The sequence below is a fragment of the Neolamprologus multifasciatus genome, chromosome 22, assembly GCF_963576455.1.
Source record: "Neolamprologus multifasciatus chromosome 22, fNeoMul1.2, whole genome shotgun sequence".
NCBI classification, from domain to species: domain Eukaryota; kingdom Metazoa; phylum Chordata; class Actinopteri; order Cichliformes; family Cichlidae; genus Neolamprologus; species Neolamprologus multifasciatus.
In genome coordinates, this window is record NC_140459.1 from 3,460,726 (window position 1) to 3,480,278 (window position 19,553).

The window sequence follows — 19,553 nt, forward strand, 5'->3', positions numbered from 1 at the left end:
GGAAAAAAGTTTGAAGAAGCTGCTGCAATTAAAATGTAATTAAATTAAAATTAAAATATGCTCTTATATTCTTTGGAAGACTACAGGGAGACTTCACTTCCATGTCATAAATACTGTGTTTTTCCAGTTTGTGTTTTATCGAGTATTATGCTAACCCGCAGTGAGGTCGTTTATTTTATTTAAGACATGACAGCAAAGCTTAGGAAAAATCATTATGTGATTCTCATTATAGCTTTAACACTTATTGCTTTAACAGCAGGATGGTCCTGGGTTCATCCAGGCTGGGGACTTTCTTTGTGGAGGTTGCAGGTTCCTCCAGTGTTTCTGTGGGCTCTCTCCGGTTTCCTTCCACATCCAAAGACATGCAGATACTGTGGTTAGGTTAACTGGTGACTCTAAATTGATCAAACGTGAAAATGTGAGTATGAATGGTTGTCCATCTCTTTATCTATCCTGGGTGTATCCTGTCTCTTTTCCCAATAGCATCTGAGAGAGGCTCCAGCATCCTCTTCACTTAGTCCTGAATCTGCATGGACCCACACGCTCCTGGTCCTAAATAATTCTGACATTTTAATAGAACAGAGCAGAACTTAACTGAACTTCATGCAAGAGGGAAAATGTCAGGATAAGACACATTACTTGACTCATGAAGTCAACTTTTCCATGAAATGAAACTTGAGAAAACGGATAATTAAAAGTCAAAGGCATCTTGAAGCAGCTCAAACTATAAACATTAATGTGATTCAGGCACTGTTGGAAATCTCTAAATCATAATTGTGTCATAATCCATCAATATTTCAAAGTGTATGCTCTCCTGCTCCCTTTAAGTCACTGTAATCCACTTTTTCAAAAAACTCATTAGTTCCTGGGTGTTTTCAAAATAAAAGCTTTCCACCATCTTACTGGTCAGAAACACTTTATTTCTACAGGTTTTCCTCGTGAAACAGTTGTGGGAACTAAAAAATATTCAGTTCAGTCCAATTCAGTTTTATTTATGTAACATCAACTCACAACAGTCACTATTGTAACATAAAAAAGACTTACAAGAATACAGAACAACCCCAACAATCAGAGAGCCCCCTATGAGCAAATATTTTCCAGGATGATCTTTGATGACGATACTAATAGCATGAGACGTCACATCATTAAAATTCTAAATGTTTCATGCATTTCCAACAATGTCAGCTGTAAAAGTAATTCTGTGAATATGATCGTCCTTATCAATCATAACTATTCAAACACAGTAAAGTCCTCAATTTTAAATCACTACATTATTTTTAGAGTTCACACTAAATATTTGAGCATCTTATTCTCAATGAAGAATAAAAGCCTCAATGTGCTCATTCTACTGACATTTTTTATGACTTTTTTATTCACTTCCTGAATGTGACACTGCAGATAGTAAAGGTATGGATGGATGTTTTGATGCTAATTTATTCTTAAAGCAGAAATATTTCAGCAATATAAAATGTGTGTGTGTGTGTGTGTGTGTGTCCTCAGTGAACTGTATCAGTCTCTGCAGTATCTTCCAGCTGCAGCAGTCACTTCAGTTTCTGTTCAGTCTGACTGAGGGAGGTTTTTGTACGACTGTTTTTCACTGTGTGAACACATCCTGACTGTTAGGATAGTGAAAACTCTGACAGTAATAAACTGCTGCATCTTCAGCCTGGACTCCACTGATGGTCAGAGTGAAGTCAGAGTTTGATCCACTGCCTGTAAAACGATCTGGAATCCCTGATTGTCGAGTGCTAGCATAGTAAATGAGACGTTTGGGAGATTCCCCATCTTTCTGTTGGTACCAGGCTAAACAGTGGTAGTTGCTATAAACATAAACATTCTGACTGGTCGTACACTTGATGCTCACAGATCCTCCCACAGCAGAGCTCACTGCTCCAGGCTGAGTCACTGTATATTGTCCTCTGGACTCTGAGGACACAGAGACAAAAACATAAAGCAGCTTCATGGTTTTGTGGGCTTCATTTCAGAGGGACAGATGTTGATAGAGGAGAGGAGTTTGATTCTCTGGACTTTACCTGTGAAGCAGCAGCAGAGGAGAGTCCAGATGAGGACGCAGATCAAAGTCATGTTTTTGATGAGGAGGATTTCTGTGGCTTCTGTTGTGATGAAGGACAGCTGTCAGTCATCCAGTGTTCAACTCTCAGGACTATAAACTCTCCCAGAGCACTGGAGCATGGTGCTGCTGATGCAAAGTGCCTCTCTATGGAAATCATCTGACTGACTCTGGACGACTGTAATTCGTTATCCGGTCTTTAAGTGATGACGTGACGAATCCTGCTTCCGGGCCTAAAGTAGTCTGCGTTTAATACGGCTTTTGTGTTTAATGTTTTGTATTTTCTTCTATTTAATATCAAAAAGCTCCTAAAAACAGTCAGTGATCACTGTTGACCTCCCTCGGCTTTTATTACCGCTAATCATTTATTTAAGCTCAGTTTATAAAACCTTAGGATGTAACTACAGCACAGCCCATGCAGCAGTATATGAATGACTAACCTCGTATTGTGGATGGATTATCTCAGTTGTTCTGGCTGAAGTTTGGTCCTTTTACAGCATCCTGCCATGCGATTACATTTGTTCCTGACCACCGAGAACACTCACGCTAACTTTTATCGAGTGGAAAAAAGTTAGCTTGTTTATGTTATGCTAACATAGTTGTGTTGCTAGCTATCACGTGGCACATCGTTATATACCAGCTAGCCAAACTTCAGTAACCCTACAAACGTCACTGCTGTTTAGTTTTCTGTCTTCATTTATGTTGGAAGTGATAACAGAGCTGTACGTTTGAATTTGTTTCCAAAACCCCGCAGTCAGGACATACTATATTGTATTTAGATAGAAGCTAGCGAGCTAACTTCTTGCTAATTTCTAAATCTGTTAAATGTCATAAATTCCGTTTTCATGGATGCCTGGATGTTAAACTCAATTCTTACAGCTGGTAAAGAAGAACGCTGATCATTTCATTACAGATGAAAGACTTTAGACGGTTTTTCAACTCTCAGTGATGCCACAGTGATCGTTTGATTTATGGACCTGCAGCGGAGTTTAGGCCCAGACACGGCTAGTGATGTCAGACTTTTTTTTTCCTTTTTTGCCCTACCCGTTTGGATCTTTAGCCATCAGAATTGTTTTCTGAAGGCCAAGAAAGAAGCCAAGTGGATTTACTTTACCAAGTGGATCATCATGGCCTTGCCATATTGGTCCATTTGATTGACCTTTATTATAATTGTGTATTTATTTTATTTTAGTTTTTTAAAGACGGGACAGACATGACTGGGGGATAGGACAGGAAGAAAGAATGAAAGAAAGAGAGGGAGAGAAAGAAAAATAGAAGCGAGAAGAGACGGTGAGAAAGGGGGGAAGAAAAAAACAAAAACAAAACACCTGGATCACCTGTATGGAGAAAAAAAACCAGAAGAGAAAACAAACAACAAAGAGCAACATAATAAAAACAACACCATCACAATAAACTAGCTAACAATAGATAACAGTAGATACTTTTTTAATTTCACCTGTTGAGAATGAAAAAAGAAAACAAGCAGAAGAAAACGAGAGCAACATAATAAACAACATCCTTTGAGCCAGGCTGTGACAGTTTAGTAAAAAGTTAGTTTTTATGTCCAAATTAATTTGTTCATGTTAATGAAGCTGTAATTTTGTAATAAAATCAGCTTTTCTAATTTGATTGTTTTAGTTTTCTTTTAATTTGAGTAATAGACATTTTTAATTTTTCTTTTTTTTAAAAGGATGTGTAATAGTGAGCTCGTTACTTATGAGTGATGTGATACTGTTTCATTTGTGATACCAAGAGTTTAGCTGACTCGTCATCCTGCTTGTTTTTTGAAGGACTTATTTCAGGTCATTAACTTATCGTCTCATATCCAGCAGCTCTTTTTCTCTTTTGTGAATCACTTTTTTGAGGAAATATTTGTTGAAGGACATTTTTTCCAGATGCAGTTTAAAATGTTGTGCTTTTTGAAGTTTTGTATTAGCAAAACTTTTTATACAAGAGTCATGAATGTGTTAAAATAACATAAATAAATTAAAAGGTGTTTTATAAGTTGAAACAAACCTACTTTCTCTCCACTAGATGTCATAAATGATTGAATTCTTCAGTTTTCACTGAGGGTAAAACACCCTGTTATGTTGAGGACAGCTGCAGCTGACTCTGTGTGTTTGCATATGTGTCCTGCCTCTCTGCTCACAGCTGTTAAGAGGCCAGTGTTGATCAGTGGCTGTCCAGGCCTTTCAGAGCCACTCACACACCAGCAGCACAATGATGATGTCACTGACTCTACTGCTGGCCACCCTGGGGCTCCTTGTTCAGGGTGAGACTCTGTCTTTGCTTCAGCATGCAGCCAGGTTCACCACAATGATGTTCTGCTATGATGGAGAAACTCTGAAACCAGCAGCACTGACCTTCTTCCATCTGTTCTCCATGTTAGAGAAATGATCCTCTAATGTTTGGATGTTGATCATCTTTCTCTGAGCTCGATTTGTCTCAATAACTTTTCTCCTCTTTTTATGTTTCAGGTTCATCAGCAGAAATCATCCTGACTCAGACTCCTAAAGCTCAGTCTGCTGTTCCAGGACAGACTGTCTCTGTCAGATGTAAAGCCAGTTCAAGTGTGGGTAGCTACCTCAACTGGTATCTTCAGAAACCCTCAGAAGCTCCTAAACTGCTTGTTTATTATGCTACAAACCGTCAGTCTGGAGTTTCTGATCGTTTCAGTGGAAGTGGATCTGGGACTGACTACACTTTGACCATCAGTGGAGTTCAGGCTGAAGATGCAGGAGTTTATTACTGTCAGCAGGGTTACAGCCGCCCGTTCACACAGTGAAAAACTGTCGTACAAAAACCTCTCAGCTGAAGAGGAACTGATCTGAAGCAACAGCTGCAGAACAAACTAAAAGACTGGGAGGAACGATGACTTTAATATTTACTGTGAAATTTCATTTGTGTGCACTCACAGTTTAACGTTCATAAATTTATTGAAAAAGTTGTTAGTAACATGAAAAATACAAAACAAAAAAACATGAAGTGGTGTCCCCGAATAAAAACATCGATGTTTAATGAGTCACAGAATACGGACACAACACTGGCTCCAGATTTTTAACATGTGAACATTATTTTCAGATGACTGATGTTCTCTGTCGTCCATCAGTCTGACTCATTCTTAGTTTCTACATTTATAACAATGGACAGTTTGTCCAGAGAGAGGCTCGACCTACTACAGAGAGAGAAAATAGACTTTAGAGAAACTGAGAGTTCAGATGAAAACACGTAGCTGGAAAGTCCACAAAGAAATAAAAATGGTGTTTTTGCTCATTAAAGATTTGCATATTAATCCAAGTTGTAAAATATAACAAGCTGTTATTAGGAGTGATGTTATACAGGTCTGATAATTATTGTCCATTAATCAGATAGCAACACAAATGCTGTTGTCAGTGTTTCTGCACTGATGAGCAGCTCTTTTCTATTTGTAAGCTGTTAAATATTAAACTGATCCATCTGTGGAGCTCAGCTGCAGTCCTTCATCACACAAGTCCAGAAAATCACTGTAGTCACATCACAACTAGTGTCTATAATATTCTAATATTCTGCTGATTAACAAATCAAGCAGGCTGTTATAACAGTGTTTGTAGGGAATGTGTTCATTCTCATGTCAGTGACGATTTAGCCTCATTTGGATATTTCCAACATAAACGAATCACTGTTACTGTTGTAAAAACCTAAAGTTATTTAGTCAGTTTCCAAAGTATTAATGTAGACAGAACAAAGAATTTTAAGGTGTCTCTTTAAAATAATATCTTACTAATGCTTAAAAGTGTGACATTATTATAAAGTATTACCAAAATCTGAAACCACTGAAAATAAGATGTGATCATCCTGACAGACTGTGGTCTTTGTCTTTTTTTAAGAGGTTTAGTGAAGTGAGTTTCTCTCATTTTGCTGTGAACACTAGATGAGATTAACTTCTATATAAGTTGATTAAAGCAGAGCTGTAGTCTCTCATCTGCCTGCATTCCTGTGTTTGTTCTGTTAGTCTGTTCTTAACATCATGTCCACTGTCGAGCTCAATTCTGTCGTCATTATTTGAGTCCAGTTGTTGTCTCGCTGCCTTCTGTGAGTTACTCAGCCTCTGTTTTGTGTGCTTTAAATCTCAGACTCCTGATCTCCACCTCATCCTGACAATTAGGGATCCTCAACTAAGTCTCCACCTGCTTCATCTCTGCCACCACCAGCTTCTAGACTCTTCTCTGCTTTGTTGCTTCATCAGAGTTTCACTGCCAAATAGTTCATTAATCAAACGTCAGTAAATCTGCATTTAAATGTTCACTTAAATCTAAAAAACACAGATGACACCCTGCTCTTTGATTTCAATTATTCTGATTGTTTTCTACACTATCAGATTAAAATGTAGATCATAAACAGCTTTGAGACTGAAAATTATCAAGAGGACACAGATAATCTATGGTTGGACCTCAACATCTTAAATAAAATATTAAATGTGTGTTAATATATTTAACCATTTTCACTGCACATTACACTCGATGTGTCTGTTTACATTTTTCTTTTAGTCTGGTTTAATAAATATTACAAAATCTTTATTTTTATGTGCATTTATTAAACTCACAGAGTCAAAGAACATGTTTCCTCGTTACATTTTTATTGTTTTAAAAGTCTGAAATATCAGCTTTACAACAGACACAAAAGGATGAAACTAGAGGAGATTGTTGCTGTGATTGTTGTCATTTTGAGATGGAAACATGACTGTTTGATGGGTTTATTTTTGAAATCTGCAAACAAGAAGAAACAAAGAGACAGAAGAAAAACAGCATGAAAGACTCAGTGATTGACATCAGGACTGGGAACACTGGTCTCTCCTCAGTATCTCTGAGACCAGAGGCTGGGAGCCCTGGGTGGCCTCACAGGTCACAGAGCCCACCTTCCCCCACTGGTCTGCAGTGAGCGTCAGGGTGCTGCTCCAGCTGTAGAGGCCGTCGTTCTGCAGCACTCCAGGAGTCCTGCTCTCCTCCCCTCTGATGCTGCTGCTGCCACTGCTGTCGCTCGTCTTCCAGGACAGACTCCAGTCTGAGGGGAAGCCCTTGTTGGCCACACACATGAGCGTGGCCTTCCCCTGGTCCAGCTCTGCACTGGAGGGACCCAGCACCTTCAGGGCGGGGCGGGTATCACCTAGGAAACACCAATCAGCTTAGAGGACAGGAACCACAATTTGATTTTCTCCGTTAAGAAGTTTCTGTCAGGTGTTTTTTCTGCTCCACCAGTCATTAACTCACACATTGTTTCACTTCCCTTTAAGAAACCTCTCATGCATATCAGCACAGAGAGAATCATCACACAGTTTGAGCTGAAATATGTTCAAACTACACTGGAAATAAAAGAAGCAGATGTGGAAACATTTACAGCAGTTTGGCTTTAAAATGATTAGAAGTCTAAATCATGGACGACTGAAGAAATGAGTGGACACAAGCACAGAGCAGCTACTCATTCATATAGATTTGAAATGTTATTGAACAGCTCACATGATTTCAAACTAAATCTGAAACATCTGACACGATAAAAACATCAGAAAGCAAACTTTGACTCATCCAAACAGCAGCTGATGTGGTGGAAATTTACAAACTAACCATAAGATGATGAAGTTTACTCTTGTCTATAAATATTTTACTGTGACAGAAACGTAGATTAAACAAGAGAAACTCACAGAGCTCATCTGAGTTAGTCCAGTAAAAAGGACAAACATCAAAAACTAAATTATTTAAATAAAAAAAAACTTTTGTCTCATCTAAGCAGCCTAACAAATAATTATTAAATAAAATGATACAATATTTAATAATAAACACAGTTTAATTAACTTACTTCCAACATCCAGTCTGGTTCCTCCACCAAAAGTCCACCACAGTGATACAAACTCATTGAGGCGCCGTACAAAAACCTCTGACTGTAGAGAGACACGGCTCTCTGACTCTAACAGACTGAACTAAACCTACAAGCCCTCAAAATACAACTTTATCATCAGAACCAGAAATAATAACTAAAACTATGAAACATCCCAGATTTTCATTGGAAATAGTCCTGAATGTCTGAATATTCATTTCCAAAGCTGACTTTGTTTCTTAGGATAAAATTTATGAATAAAATAATTAATCAGTTACACAAAAAGTTTCCTAGCCTTTCATATTAAATTAAATTAAAGAAAAGAAAAGAAAATTACATTAAAGAGAAAAAGGACATAGAAGTAACTTTGTTTTTGACTTACTTCCAACATCCAGTCTGGTTCCTCCACCAAAAGTCCACCACAGTGATACAAACTCATTGAGGCGCCGTACAAAAACCTCTGACTGTAGAGAGACACGGCTCTCTGACTCTGAAACAAACAAATTCACCAATAGGAATTCTTTAAATCATAATTTCATGACATATTATTATTATAATTATGAAATAAAAATGAATGAAACACAATAAAACAATTTGCATTTATTTTAGACTTTTCAAAACTCTGTTCCTGAATTTCTGACACAGTTTTGGTCCTCAGTAACCAAAAGGTTATGGCTGTGATATATTGTGTATTTTACAGTTTGAAAAAATCTAAAATAGTGCTGTCAGCGTTAATCTTGTTAAAATGACGTTAACGTCATAACCACATTAAGATCAAACCTGCGTCATTCTTTTGGTCCACTGCAGTGTAGCAGTCAAAAGAAAAGTGAAGTGGCCACAAATGGCCAGGATAGAGCCCAGAGGGTTAAAATGTATAAAAATATTATTGATTACAGGGTAATACATTAATGTTAATAGCAACTGTAAGCTTTTTACTTTGAAGTAAGAAGTATAAACAATGCTGTTACTGTCACGGGACCGAGTGGTCTGTACTGAACTGAACTCTGCGCAGAAACCCAGAGCAGAGACAGCAGATGGTTTAACAATATTTTATTAGGCCTAAGCGCTCCAAATGTAGCAAGGACAAAAAAGAAACAATAAGACGTAGAGTTTGACGTGGCGAGGGAACGGGGCCTGAGATGCAGAGTGGAGCTGTGCAGTCACATTGCAGTAGGGGACACAGAGTGTTGAGAGGGGAGTGACGAGAATCCAGGGGAGCTGAGTGGCGTGACGAGGCTGACCTGAGATCCGGGGTTTTCAGATGGAGTGTGATGGCAGGAGGGCAGGCAGGTGAAGCACAGAGTGATTTTCAAAATGATCCGGTCCGACAGATGATGACAGAGGAGTTGCAGGTTTCAACAAAAAACGAGCCTTTATTTGGGTCGAGGGCTGAACCAAAAATGAAAACTATGAAAAAACTATGAGAACGGTGACAATTGTGGTGGGTATAACAGACGACCTGACAGTGACATTGTCAGGGCTCGTGGGATGAGCCGTGTGGAATTTAATGAGGACAAAGATGCAGGCAGCTGAGATGCAGGGGAGTTTTTATAGAGAAGGTGGAGGTACAAACAGAAACAGCAGAGGAGTGGAGGAAACTAAACAAAACCTAAACTGGAAAAAACTAAGAAAACAAACCTGAAGCGCTAACTGGAGACCCAGAGAAACACAGAAACACGCAGGGAGAAACACAGACGAACCAGCAACAGGCAGGAGAACACACAGGGCTTAAATACACACAACTGTATCCCGGGATGGGAGAGAGGAGGGGAACACACCTGGGAGAAATCAGAGCTGACGAGACAGGGGAAAGGTAACCTGAACACACTCACATGAGACAAAGACCTTCAGAATAAAACAGGAAACTTACAGACACAGAACCAGACAAGACACTGAACTTAACAGACTCACAAGCAGACACAGTGACACCATGGACAGACCGAGGGAACACGGAGCAGTGGGAGCAGGCACAGAACAAAACCCTAACAAATGGTAAACCTTAACAAAAGATATAACAGAATAAACAAAGAACATAGAATAATATAAATACACACAAAACACAGAGTCGTCAGACTCAGGACCATGACAGACATACAGAAAACAGACGACTTAAATACATACAGGAGGTGATACGGGGAAGTGGGAACACATGTGGAAACAGCTGACTGACATTAACATAATGATGGGACAGGAGAAGTGAACCTAATACAACGAACAAAGAACACAAGACTCAAAATTAAAATAAAATAAAATAAAACAGTGAACACGGCCAAAAAATACAATAAACAACGAAATAGCACAAAACACTGGGTCTCATAGAAGGAGGAAGAAATGTTCTTTTTGAAATAATTTACAGTGAACATCATCAACAGCATCATCAGATCGATCCCACTCCCTGTTGCAGTCATTTCCATAGAGAGGCACTTTGCATCAGCAGCACCATGCTCCAGTGCTCTGGGAGAGTTTATAGTCCTGAGAGTTGAACACTGGATGACTGACAGCTGTCCTTCATCACAACAGAAGCCACAGAAATCCTCCTCAGCAAAAACATGACTTTGATCTGCGTCCTCATCTGGACTGTCCTCTGCTGCTGCTTCACAGGTAAAGTCCAGAGAATCAAACTCCTCTCCTCTATCAACATCTGTCCCTCTGAAATGAAGCCCACAAAACCATGAAGCTGCTTTATGTTTTTGTCTCTGTGTCCTCAGAGTCCAGAGGACAATATACAGTGACTCAGCCTGGAGCAGTGAGCTCTGCTGTGGGAGGAACTGTGACCATCAAGTGTACGACCAGTCAGAATGTTTATAGCAACTGTTTAGCCTGGTACCAACAGAAAGATGGAGGAGTTCCTAAACTACTCATTAAGTATGCTAGCACTCGAGTATCAGGGATTTCAGCTCGTTTTACAGGCAGTGGATCAAACTCTGACTTCACTCTGACCATCAGTGGAGTCCAGGCTGAAGATGCAGCAGTTTATTACTGTCAGAGTTATCACTGGCCTGGCAGTGAGCGTGTGTTCACACAGTGAAAAACAGTCGTACAAAAACCTCCCTCAGTCAGACTGAACAGAAACTGAAGTGACTGCTGCAGCTGGAAGATACTGCAGAGACTGATACAGTTCACTGAGGACACACACACACACACACACACACACACACACACACACACACACACACACACACTTCACAGTCTTTCTAAAATAATTGCAAAATCATTTCTTAGGCCTTGATAAAACTCTAACTTTCATAACTAATGTTTATGTGGGTTTGACTCAAAACATCAGACTTGTGTCCATCCTGACGAGCTAGCACAGAAGAACATGTGAAACACAAAACAGTTGATACTGTGAGTCAGATCTGTGATGAAGAAACTCTCCTGTAAATATTCAAACTGGGAAGTAGTTATTAAATGAGAATATTTTAGTAAACTGCAGTACTGATATATGTATGTATGTAAATTGCTCAGCTACATTCTTGGTCACAGAAATATTTCACATGATTTGATCTGAAAATTTAAAGTTTAGTTCATCAAGTCTTTAACTTCATCTTTGTGACATAAATTATTCTGACATTTACACTTTTTAACCTGCACTGATGTTCTGAAAGAGACATTTTTAGTGTCTCCTATGTTGATAAAGAAAGTTTAGTTTTTCTTTGGGTTATTTTATCAATTCTGACTTTGAAGAAAACCAGGACGGGTCTCATCATGGGTCACATGCAGGTTACAATAATCTGTCACCATGTTTTTCTGCTTATGCCACACCCAACAGCAAATATCCCAAAATCCCACATGATGGAAAATTATGCATCTACAAACAACTTGGAAACTATTTATAGCAGAAAGCAGCTGGTGGTGATTATGTTACTGTTTTTTGTTTAAGGTTACATCCTGATGTGTAGTGATACAGTAAAAATTAAATTTTCAGTGTATGGAAGCATCACTGCTGAACCTGAAGGATGATTATCAGACAGAAGAGCAGCTGAATGGAAACACATGAAAACCACTATTTGAAGACCTCAGTTTTTATTTGAAGTATTAAAACCATCAACAGTGCCACAAGCATGAAAACATGAAAACTATCAAAGCAATACAGACACAGAGGGAGCAGACTGAGAGAAGCTGCAGACTAAAGCCAGTATCAGAGTCCCAGTGAGTCAGCTCAGGACTGGGAACACTGGTCTGTCATCAGAGTCTCTGAGAGTGGAGTGTGGGAGCCCTGGGTGGCCTCACAGGTCACAGAGCCCACCTTCTCCCACTGGTCTGCAGGGAGCCTCAGGGTGCTGCTCCAGCTGTAGTGGCCGTCATTCTGCAGCACCACGGGGCTCCTGCTCTCCTCCCAGCTGATGCTGCCACTGCCATCCACCTTCCAGGACAGACTCCAGTCTGAGGGGAAGCCCTTGTTGGCCACACACATGACTGTAGCCTTCCCCTGCTGCAGCTCCTCACTAGAGGGTGCCAGCACGCTCAGGGAGGGGGGGACTCGACCCACTGCAGAGAGAGAGATGTTAGAGAAACTGGGAGTTGAAACTGATCTTCAGCTGTTTCACTTCCCTCTCTGAGCCTGGTAACCATGGTAACAGACAGGCTTCATTGCTGAACCATGGCAACAGACGAGTTTTAGTACCAACGATAAAAAATTATTAAATCATTTCTTTCTCTTCTGATGTTTTCGTGTTAGTTATCTTTGAATCATTTATTAGTTTTTTTAATTAGAAAACAAACAAACAGAATTTTGTTATAAACAATTTTTTATATAAAAAAGAAAACAGCATTGACTTTTTTTTTTTGCTTCATTTGGGAACAATAAAGATAACTGTACTTACTCACACATTAAAATCCATAAAATCAGCAAACCTCAGACAGCAAACTGTTAATGTGTCGTTAATAATGTTAAATCTGTAACTATGAGTCTTAAAGGGACATCACATTATTTGCAGCAAAAGGTTGAAGACAAAACGTTCATGAAATGTAAAATATAAAAACTTCTTTCATACAAGAAAAAAAACCTTTTAAAAGTTTAATTTCCAGTAAAAATAAATGCACAAGACGATTTTAGTCTGAATTCAAAATTTACACCGATATTAGATTTTATATTTATGAGAAACATGAAGTATTTATGTAGAAGGAAATTAAATGAACCTTAATGATACAAGTTTGAGCTTCATAAATGAGTCAAATGTACTTACAGTTAACATCCAGTCTGGTTCCTCCACCGAACGTGAACCACAGTGATACAAACTCATTGAGGCGCCGTACAAAAACCTCTGACTGTAGAGAGACACGGCTCTCTGACTCTGAAACAAACAAACTCAACAAAATCATTCACTGTTTGCATAATGTTATAAATATAAAAACTGAAAAAAGAAACAGTACAACATGTTTTTATAAATTGTATTTTAAAAATTAGATTCACAGTTCAGATAATTTTATTAATTCCAAAATTTGTTTGCAGCTTTCCCACACTACCTGCTCACATGGTCAAACTCACACAGCCTACAGTCTTTAAACAATAATCACAAGCACTGTTGCACGTCAAGGCAGAGATAAACAAGCAATGAGGTCAAGGAAAAAGACAATAAATACATCAAAATGAACAAAAATGTTCAAAATAAATAAACAGAATATGAAGGGTAAATGTCTCAAAATGAACAATCACAGAAACGTTCATGTAAACGACTCCTGTCAGCGTTCAGGAATCTAACAGCTGAGGGAATGTGTCAGGGCTCTGTGTGCGGGCAGGTGGAGATGTGGATCCAAGTGCCGGACTCTGAGACGGAAATATAACTGAAAACCTCAGCTTTATTGCTGCCACCAACAAAACAGAAACCAAACATGAAAACACAAACTGGAACACACAGACAGGATCTGAGGGTACGACGCGACACCGAGCACGGGAAAACACAGGGCTTATATACACAGGGTAATAATGAGGGAATGGACAACAGGAGGGAGACACAGCTGGGAGAGATCAGGGCTGACGAGACAGGGGGAACAAAGCTGCACACACTAACATAAGACAAAGACTTTCACAATAAAACAGGAAACATGAATCACTACTCAAAACCCAAGCAAATCATAATTCAGAGGAAAACCAAACAGAAGAACTAATCTCTTAACAAGAATAGCTGAAACATAGATTATAAATAACAATCAACAAAGCACCAGAGAAACATAAAGAACAATCCATCATTCAAAAAATAAACCAAAACATAATAAACCCAAAATGCTGGGTCGAATCGCCCCAGAACCGTGACAGAATGAAGGATTTGAAGTTCCTGTTTGTTCTACACTGAGGTACAAGGTAACGGTGACCTGAGAACAACTTCCTGAACTCAGATGACAAAACACGTTCAGGATGGATAATAATGTTTTTTTTCCTTCATTTTCAGAGTGTCTCTCTGCCTGACCTCCGTGGTTTTGGAGCAGGTATTTATAAATAAAACACTGAACCAGCAGTTAAAGAAATGACTTTCTATAAATGGACATGTGGTGGCAGATTTCTTTTCTGATGTATTAATCATATATTTTAATCATATCTCATTAGTAATAGTAATATCACTTTGTCACTTACTTGTATGCATGTAGAAAGTCATCACAAATGGGCCCCAGGTTTTATTGCACCTTCACAGAGGGTCCATGGTAGACGTGAAGATCTCCAGACATCCTGCTCTTAGGGAGGTGACGGCCAAGCAGAGAACAAGGTCATAATTCTCTGTGAGGAAGAAGGTTTAAGGATGGGGCTGAAGGTAAGGCCTTGGTGGAGATTTATGTTCTTGGAGGGCCTCACACTAATGACAGATATAAAAAAAAAATATATGAAAACTCCTTAAATTAGTTAAACTCAGACAACGTGCTGATTAAGTGCTTTTATTTATGAAATTCAAACGTAAACCTTTGACAAAGGGTGAACAAAATGTAAAATATATTATCTCTGAAATTTAAAAACTTCAAACATTATTTGCTTTAGAGACAAGTTCTACTGAAACATTTTCAGGGAGACAAAAAGAAGAAGTGAAGATGATATTACTCTGTCTGAAGACAAAATGTAACACATCCAAGAGTCAGAATATATAATTAGTAAAGTTCAATAAAATGTAGCAGCAGCATCAGGGTTTTAAAATGAATCAATAAAAGCACAGAATTCAGTTCTTTGAGTGACTCAAATCTACTAACAGTTAACTTCCAGCAAAAGTCCACCACAGTGATACAAACTCACTGATCGGCTCTCTGACTCTGAAATGAATAACAAGCTAAAATGTCAAACTTGTGTTCACTCAAAACGAAGGAACACAGTGAACCATGAATATAAAAGGAATTGCTTGAACCTCAATGATCTAATGATCATGAATTAAATTATATCCAGTGGTGGACCCAAAATGCAGGACTCTTAGGAAATGAGGTTTCAACTGAAAATGCAGCTTTATTGCTGGAACAAAACTTCAACATAAAATAAAACTCACAAAAGCAAACTAAACTCTAAACTGAGGTGCAGGAGGACTGGAGGACCGAAACTGAAGACAAAACCATAACCAAAACACTGGAGCATGGGAAGCAGATCAAACAGTTCGAGAGGCTGACCCGGAGGTTGCCGGCACAAAAGTTCATAAGTCAAACGGTCGGGGGGCCGACCAAGTGGGTGACCCAGGTGACAGAGCTGGTCTGGAGGCCAGCTGTGCGGAAAGCAACGGTGGCGACGACGTAGAAAGAGTTCAGGGGGCCGGCCGTGCGGACGGCAATGGCGACAGCTCTGGTCCGGGGGCCGGCCATGCAGAAGGCAGTGGTGACGGAGCAAGTCCGGAGGCCGGCCACGTTCAAGGGGCCGCCCTTGATGGCGATGACGTCCAACCAAAGGCCTGGAAAGTGGCCGGCAATGTTGAGGAGACGACCACGGAAAAGCCGGCCATGCTAGGCGTGGACGAGATGGTGGCGTGGCAACCACAGGGCCAGATGAGGCGTGGATGAAGCTGAGGCTGGACCAGCAGGCGGCGGCGTGGATGAAGCTGAGGCTGGACCAGCAGGCGGCGGCGTGGATGAAGCTGAGGCTGGACCAGCAGGCGGCGGCGTGGATGAAGCTGAGGCTGGACCAGCAGGCGGCGGCGTGGAAGCCGGAGACGGTGGCGCTGCAGGCAGGGGTGTGGATGAAGCTGCTGCTGCAGGCAACGGTGTGGAGGTTGCAGGTGGTGGAGATGGTGGTGGCTGAACGGTCTCGCCAGAACCGTCAGCAGATATGAGGACGTCCTTGCTTGGTCCTCCCGGACCCCCAGCTGACAAGGCAAGAGGCTGAAGTGGCTCCTCGGGCCCTCCAGCTGACGAGACAGGAGGCTGGACGGGCCCCTCGGACCCTCCAGCGGAGACAGGGAGGTGCTGGCCGGGCTCTCCAGAACCCCCAGCGGATGAGGCAGGTGGCGACGTGGGAGCTGCAGAGTGCTGTATAGACTCATCAGCGTGTCCAGCGGGAGCTGATGTAGAGCCAGAGGGTATAGGGACCCCTGGCTGAATGTGTAGATGACTAGGGGACTGAATCGCTACAGGAGACACCGGGAGCAGAGCTACTTGATGCTGTCCTGAAATATGAACTGGTGGGAGAGCTGATGTCTGAGCTGCAGTTTGTAGTGGCAGTTGTGGTGAAGCTGGTGATTGAGTGAATCACTGAGGAGCAGGAGTCTGAACTGGGGACAGCCAGGCAGCCAAGCGGGCTTCCGGCTGGGCAGCCAAGCGGGCTTCCGGCTGGGCAGCCAAGCGGGCTTCCGGCTGGGCAGCCAAGCGGGCTTCCGGCTGGGCAGCCAAGCGGGCTTCCGGCTGGGCAGCCAAGCGGGCTTCCGGCTGGGCAGCCAAGCGGGCTTCCGGCTGGGCAGCCAAGCGGGCTTCCGGCTGGGCAGCCAAGCGGGCTTCCGGCTGGGCAGCCAAGCGGGCTTCCGGCTGGGCAGCCAAGCGGGCTTCCGGCTGGGCAGCCAAGCGGGCTTCCGGCTGGGCAGCCAAGCGGGCTTCCGGCTGGGCAGCCAAGCGGGCTACCGGCTGGGCAGCCAAGCGGGCTACCGGCTGGGCAGCCAAGCAGGCTACCTCAGTGGAGCTTTTAAATGACTCAGGAAATGCTGGCTCTTTAGCCTCTAGCGGTCCGGAGTCTGCTGAGGGAGGGCACTCAGACTCTGGGGAGGCCCTGAAGAATGTTTCAATATCTGCAACATTACCACTTGAGGTCTTTAAATGAGTGTCAGTAGTCCAAGAAACAAAACATTTGGGTGCACACTGAACAGTCTCTTGAGGTGGCAGTTCAGAGAATAAAACAGTCTTAATTTTCTCAGAGCTTAGGTTAATTGTCTCTGGGGTGGAAGCCGCAGCTTTAGCTGATTCAGGGATAGCTAATACGGGGTTAACAGGCTCACATGGAGCAGAAGAAACAGTCCTTTTTTATTGTTATGCCCAGAAAGAGTGCGGGAAGAACTGTCGTGGTTACTCACAGCTGCTGATTGCTCTGGGGAGGGGCTGGAGTGCGGCTGTAGCGAGGAATGGTGATGGCGCCGGTGCCGCTTCCTCCTGGAAGTGGGAGTACAGACTGTAGAGGAGAACGGCAATGGCAGAGAGGCAGACTCCTCATCCTGCGACCATATGGCCGCAAGGAAAGAGGCTGGCGAGTGATAGCCGGAGCAGACCGGAGTCGGTAGTTCACTCTGTGGCCACGGCAAGGGGTTGATATCCTGCCACGGCGATCGCTGTGGTGTCACAGAAAGCTCCGTGTTCGGCTGCTGCTGTGTTGCAGGGAGCTCACACTGCTTCGCGGCGACCTCCGTTTGCTGCTGCTGTTGCTGCAGAGGCCTCGGAGTGGAGCAAAGACTGCTAGCTCCCGAGCCTGAAGAACCTCCTGGGCTTCGTGCAGCTCGTCCATTAAGCTCATAAATCCCTTAAGTTAGCGGAGATGTGGATTTCCCTCGAGGATTGTTCCGATAGCGTTTAATCAAATTGCCATTGCCTTAGTATCCTTCGTGTGGGAAATTCGCTTTATGAGGCCCATGACGCGGGCGAGATCGCTCTCCCGAGATGAGCCGGCTGGGTCCAGGTTATGGTTGCGTCGTTCTGTCATGGTTGGCTGTGTGGCAGGCAGGCAGGAGTGGTGGACCAAAGATGCAGGACTCTTAGGAAACAAGGTTTCAACTGAAAATGCAGCTTTATTGCTGGAACAAAACTTCAACATAAAATAAAACTCACAAAAGCAAAAAAACTCTAAACTGAGGTGCAGGAGGACTGGAAATCATGAACACACAGCAAGTTGAGGGTACGACACGACAGGGAGCACAGGAAAACACAGGGCTTAAATACACAGGGGAGTAATTAGGAAATGGACAACAGGAGGGAGACACAGCTGGAAGAAATTAGGCTAAGGTAAAACTGAACACATTGACATGAGACATGAACTTTCAGAATAAAACAGGAAACTAACAGACACAGAGAAGCATGGACAGACAGAGGGAACACAGGCAGGCATGAAACAAACACACTAACACATGGCAAACAAAAACAAAAGACAAGGCAGAATATGGAAGAATATAAAGAAACACAAAACACCGAGTCCTCAGACTCAGGACCATGACAAGTGGGTTTAAATAACAAACATTCATGAAGGAACAATTTCAACAGAAATATGTCTAACCTTCCTCTTGTGTTAGCTTTCTGTTATCATCTCTTATGTTAACAGGTCGGTTTTGACCCGTGAATTAAATCAGCTATAAAATACGCTAAAAACAATAAGTTATCATCCAATTTGTTTCTCATCTCTTGGTTACGTTGTTAGGCTTCCTTATCCATGAAAATGTTGGTTTTAATACTTTTGGTGCAGGCCTCTGGGTCTTTTTTTGTCACTATACCCCTCGATTTCAATTGAAAAAAATTGTAAAATTAACCTCAAGAGAATCATATTAATAAATAAAAGGTTTTTGTGTTACCTGACTATTACTGAGGGGTATAGGACACATCTCTTAAATAAATCTGTTTTATAGATTTTTTCATTTTAAGATTAATTACTAAAATGACATCTATGGTGTTACGGGTCAATTTCGACCCATATATATTTACATCAAGAAAAGACAAAAAAAAGGTTTGTTTTTTCAGCAGTAGACCTTTAATATAAACTGAAAAAAAGAAAAAGTCCACTCCTCCTTTGTTTTGGTTATAGTCGTGGGTAATTTTGGGCTTTTTATCACTTCCCAATGATACAGCTTCACCATTGTGAAGTTTCCTTTGTGAAGTTCTTGTCCAGGGTCATATCTGGTAAAAAATAAAATAAAATATCACAGCTGATATTGTGATCTTGCAGTCATATCGAGGACCACACGATTTCATTGTTTATTCTCAGGGGTGCCATTCACAGCTTTGACTGTGAAAATCTGTATATTCCAGGCATAGCTGGTTTTTGCATCACAGGCTTCCCAGATTTTTCTGCCGTATTTCCCTGGCTTACTGGGTGTTTATTGCCGGAAGGGGCAAAAGTGGACAAGACGTTCATCCACTGTCACCTCTGGCCCTGGGATGAACTTCAGCGGAAGAAGCTGCACCCATCTCTCCCAGACATCCCTGATGGGAGCAAGCTTGTCAGACCTCGGTCTGGTCTCTCTGTTGTCAAATCTGAGGACTCTTGAATCAA

General features: G+C 41.6%; 1 pseudogene and 2 gene segments (V, D, J or C); 1 reads left to right on the forward strand and 2 right to left on the reverse strand.

Moving 5' to 3' along the window:
* Positions 1-4,058: 4,058 nt before the first annotated feature.
* Positions 4,059-6,607, forward strand: LOC146492617 (immunoglobulin kappa variable 1-39-like). The segment is given in 2 exon segments: positions 4,059-4,343; positions 4,549-6,607. Coding segments are annotated over 2 exon segments (360 nt in total).
* Positions 6,608-6,669: 62 nt separating this feature from the next.
* LOC146492618 (Ig kappa-b4 chain C region pseudogene) lies at positions 6,670-8,357 on the reverse strand (annotated as a pseudogene). Its single transcript, XR_014872084.1, has 3 exons — positions 8,301-8,357; positions 7,901-8,021; positions 6,670-7,213 (listed from the first exon to the last, which is right to left on the reverse strand). The product of XR_014872084.1 is annotated as an Ig kappa-b4 chain C region pseudogene (transcript).
* Positions 8,358-11,924: 3,567 nt separating this feature from the next.
* Positions 11,925-14,098, reverse strand: LOC146492619 (Ig kappa-b4 chain C region-like). The segment is given in 2 exon segments: positions 11,925-12,406; positions 13,105-14,098. Coding segments are annotated over 2 exon segments (465 nt in total).
* Positions 14,099-19,553: the final 5,455 nt, after the last annotated feature.